General features: G+C 41.8%; 1 protein-coding gene across 1 annotated transcript; it reads left to right on the top strand.

The window, feature by feature from the left end:
- The first annotated feature begins 2541 nt into the window (after positions 1-2541).
- LOC112071263 (pepsin A-like) lies at positions 2542-4884 on the top strand. The gene is made up of 6 exons (XM_024138734.2): positions 2542-2626; positions 2737-2839; positions 3729-3879; positions 4134-4251; positions 4389-4507; positions 4658-4884. Exons 2-6 carry the CDS (start codon positions 2784-2786, stop codon positions 4856-4858), a joined length of 645 nt encoding a protein of 214 aa, XP_023994502.1. The 5' UTR covers positions 2542-2626; positions 2737-2783; the 3' UTR covers positions 4859-4884.
- The last annotated feature ends 36 nt before the right edge of the window (positions 4885-4920 follow it).

The following is a 4920-nucleotide window of genomic DNA, read 5'->3' as shown; positions in this document are numbered from 1 at the left end:
CCAGGGGAAGGCGTATGACGTGTTTCTACAGTCATAAGTGACATGCCCTTTTATAGACAAGGTCTTGAAGAGAGACTTCGCTTTTGGAAATCTCACTTCCGGATAGGAAATGGTCTGTAAAAAGAGTTCTGTTTCACTTAGAGAAATAATTCAAACGCTTTTAGAAACTAGAGACTGTTTTCTATCCAATAGTAATAATAATATGCATATTGTACGAGCAAGAATTGAGTACGAGGCCGTTTAAATATCATACGATTTTCTCCAAAAGTGAAAACAGCACCCCCTGTCCTCAACAGGTTTTAAATAATCCCCAAGATATTTGTTAATATTGTCAATGTTCTTATAAATGTGTCATGTCAGTTCATGAAATAATCCCTGGCTGATTGACATCGTATCTTATCAGAGGTACAGTAGCCTTTAAACGTCTACCGACCCACCCTCCCAGATCCGCACACAGGGAATATCATATAATATAATTTCATGAAATCACAAGTCCAATACAGCAAATGAAAGATAAACATCTTGTGAAACCAGCCAACATGTCCGATTTTTTAAATGTTTTACAGCGAAAACACAACATATATTTATGTTAGCTCACCACAATAACGCAACACACAACGCCATTTTTTCACCGCAAAGATAGCTTTCACAAAACCCACAAATAGAGATACAATTTATCACTAACCTTTGAACCACTTCATCAGATGACAGTCTTATAACATCATGTTACACAATACATTTATGTTTTGTTCGAAAATGTGCATATTTATAGCTACAAATCCTGGTTTTACATTGGTGCCATGATCATAAACGGCACCAAAACAGCCAGAATAATTACAGAGAGCATCGTGAAATACATAAATACTCATCATAAAACATTTATGAAAAATAAATGTTGTACAGCAAATGAAAGATAAACATCTTGTGAATCCAGCCAACATGTCCAATTTTTTAAATGTTTTACAGCGAAAACACAACATATATTATACAATAGCCCAAAACACAACGCCATTTTTTCACCGCAAAGATAGCTTTCACAAAACCCACAAATAGAGATAAAAATAATCACTAACCTTTGAACAACTTCATCAGATGACAGTCTTATAACATCATGTTATACAATACATTTATGTTTTGTTCGAAAATGTGCATATTTTATGCATATGCAATGTGCATATTTTATGCAATGTGCATATAGCTACAAATCCTGGTTTTACATTGTGAACATGGCGCAAAAATGCTCCAAATTGTCCAGAGAAATTTTGGAGAGTCACGTAATCTAACAGAAAAACTCATCATAAACTTTGCTGAAAAATACATGTTGGATATATAATTAAAGATACACTGGTTCTTAATGCAACCGCTGTGTTAGATTTAAAAAAATAACTTTAGTAAAAAGCACAGCATACAATAATCTGAGACAGCACTCAGCCATTCTCCGCCATGTTGGAGTAAACATATTCAACAAAAATACGAAATAACATCATAAATATTCTCTTACCTTTGATGAACTTTCATCAGAATGCAGTGCCAGGAGTCCTAGTTCCACAATAAATCGTTGTTTTGTTTTAGAAGCCATTTCTTCTGTCGCAATTAGCAACTTTGGCTAGCATAATGGTGCTCACGTGTCATGAATGTTTGGCACATGGAACGAAAATTCCAAAAGTCATAATAAAAGTCGAATAAACTGGTCAAACTCAGTTGAAAATCCATCTTTAGGATTTTTCTCATATATCCAATAACGTCCCAGACGGAGCATTCTTCGTGTCTACCTAACGCGATTGCAGAAAATGATATGGTGCTCCCAGGTGCGCAGCAAAATACTGCCAAAGTGCTGACCTGTCACTCCAAAAGCTCTCATTCGGTCCCACACAGGCTAGACACCTCATTCAACATTCTACTGCCTGTTGACATCTAGTGGAAGGCGTATGAAGTGCTACATATCCATAAATACAAGGCAATTGAATAGGAGCAGCCCTTCAGAGAGACCCATTTCAGGAATTTTCACTTCCTGTTTGGAAGTTTGCCGCTGCCTAATGAGTTCGGTTTTACTCACAGATATAATCCAAACAGTTTTTAGAAACTTCAGAGTGTTTTCTATCAATAGACTAATAATAATATGCATATCATATGATCTTAACAGAGTACGAGGCCGTTTAATTTGGGCAGTATTTTTCCCAAAGTGGAAATGCGCGCCCCCTCTTTCAAGAGGTTAATAAGGCTGCCTAATCCAAAAGTTAATTAATCGTGTGACGGGAAAAGTGTGCTGATAGGAGGGTATTTGCAAGTGGGGACCTTTACTTTATATCACTGAGTCAACACAAGTCATCTCATCTCCTAGAGAGAAGTCTGGCAGGTTAGCCATTATATGATTAGAACTGGCACTTTTCAACAGYATACACACATTACTGTAATGTAGCCGTTGGAACCAACATACTGTACATTTCCSAGGTAATCGTCAGATTGACATTGTCTCGAGGTCATCCATTATTTCACCATTACTTATCATGGCAGGTGCAAACTCTCTTATCGTAGCGATAAAGGAAAGCAGAGTTAGAACTGTGGACCGTCTGTATATAAGACAACACACACACGTCTCAGATCAGTCATCCACAGGCATCTACAGGTGAGTCTGGTTCCTCTCAATGGTCTCTACCTTGCTTGGTTTGCGCTGAGCAAAAGAACTGCAATACATTGCGTTTGATGGGTTGATTGACGAATTGCTTCTTGGCACAGGTGAACGAGTTCTACAGGTGACAGCTGAGCAGACCAGACATCGCATCATGAAGTGGGCTATCGTTCTGTGTGCCGTGGTGGCACTCTCGGAATGCATCATCCAGTACGTTAATCCTGCTATACCCCTGTTATACTCCTGTTATWCTCCTGTTATACTCCTGTTATACTCCYRYTATACYCMYRYTATACYCCTRYTRTACTCCTRYTRTACTCCYRYTATACCCCTGTTATACTCCTRYTATACTCCYACTRTACYCCTGYTATACYCCTRYTRTASTCCTRCYATACYCCTGYTRTACTCCTRYTATACTCCTGCTGTACTCCTGTTATACTCCTGCTATACCCCTGTTATACGCCTACTATACTCCTGCTGYACTCATACTATACTCCCGCTATACCCCTGTTATACGCCTGCTATTCTCCTGTTATACACCCGCTATACTCCTTTTATACTCCYACTATACTTCTACTATGCTCCTGCTATACTCCGGCTATACTCCCACTATACTCCCGCTGTATGTCTACTATTCCCCTGCTGCACGCCTGCTATTCTCCTGTTATACACCCGTCAGACTCCCGATATACTCCTGCTATACTCCCACCRTACTCCCGGTGTGCTCCTGCTATACTCCCACTATACTCACACCAWACTCCTGCTGTACTCCCGCTATACTCCTGCTATACTCCTGTGGTGCTCCTGCTGTACTCCWACTATACTCATGCTATTCTCCTGCTATACCCCGGCTATACTCCTGCTATGCTCCTGCTATACTCCTGCTATACTCCTATATTTACATTACACTACAGATCAGAAGGCAGTGAAAGGTATAATGCCCCAAAATGAGTGAATGATTTGAATAGTCACACACAGTTGTTTAGCCTATGCTGCCATAACGTTTATTGCAATGGTTTGACCAGAAGGTCTTGGACCTTTGACCAGAAACGTTCTGTAACTGAGCTGCTTGCCTAACCGGACTTCTCCTCCTCCACAGGGTGCCGCTGATCAAGGGGAAGAGTGCCAGGGAGAGCCTGGAGGAGCAGGGTCTGTGGAATGAGTACAGAGGGAAGTTCCCTTTCAACCCCACCAGGTTTGACGACCAGAACCTATATGTCTCCAGCGAGCAGATGACCAACGACGCTGATGTAAGCATGAGAATGGAAAGCACTTTCCACTTTCCACTGTGTGAGGCAGCAGAGAAGGCTGAAGCACCTCTTTTGGCCTCTTATTCCTAAATGAATTATTGATCCACCAGGAGAACTTTAGTTTGAAATCAACAATTCGATTACTGATGACCTTTAGGTATTCTGGTGTCATGCAGCTAATTCTTATAATATCATAGGGTAGGGGGAGGTATTTATTAATACAAATCATTATTTCATTATTTGATTTTCTCTAGTTGGCTTATTTTGGAGTGATCTCCATTGGAACTCCTCCTCAGTCCTTCACTGTCATCTTTGACACTGGCTCATCCAACCTGTGGATTCCCTCCGTCTACTGCAGCAGCGCAGCTTGCGGTTTGTAACACACACACGCACAAACACACACATGCACAAACACACACATGCACAAACACACACACGCACAAACACACACACGCACAAACACACACACACAAACACTCCCAGGCTAATCGTGTCTCCCCTCCTTCCAGCCAACCACAACAGGTTCAACCCCRGTTTGTCCTCTACCTTCAAGAATGCTGGGAAGAGCCTGTCCATCCAATACGGCACTGGCAGTATGACTGGCTTCGAGGGCTTCGACACCGTTGTGGTAAGGAACAGAATTCAACGAAACAACATGAGGACGGGAAACATTGTGTAGGTTTCAGTACTATCTCAAATATTCTCCTCTTCTTCCTTCTTCCTTCTTCCTCTCTCCTCTTCTTCTCCTCCACGTCCTCCTCTCCCTGGTCCTCTGTAGGTGGGTGGGATCCCTGTGAAGAACCAGATCTTTGGGCTGAGTCAATCGGAGGCTCCCTTCATGGCTCATATGAAGGCTGATGGTATCCTGGGTCTGGCTTACCCCCGCCTGGCAGCCTCTCAGGCCACACCAGTCTTTGACAACATGATGACCCAGCATCTCGTCAACCAGGACATGTTCTCTGTCTACCTGACTCGGTGAGTGGTCAGAGTGGAGGTCAACCAGGGCTGTGTCTGAAATGGAACCCTATTCCCTATATAGTT

Source organism: Salvelinus sp. IW2-2015, unplaced genomic scaffold (assembly GCF_002910315.2).
Source record: "Salvelinus sp. IW2-2015 unplaced genomic scaffold, ASM291031v2 Un_scaffold1564, whole genome shotgun sequence".
NCBI lineage: Eukaryota > Metazoa > Chordata > Actinopteri > Salmoniformes > Salmonidae > Salvelinus > Salvelinus sp. IW2-2015.
This window is presented reverse-complemented; position numbering and strand designations above follow the sequence as displayed.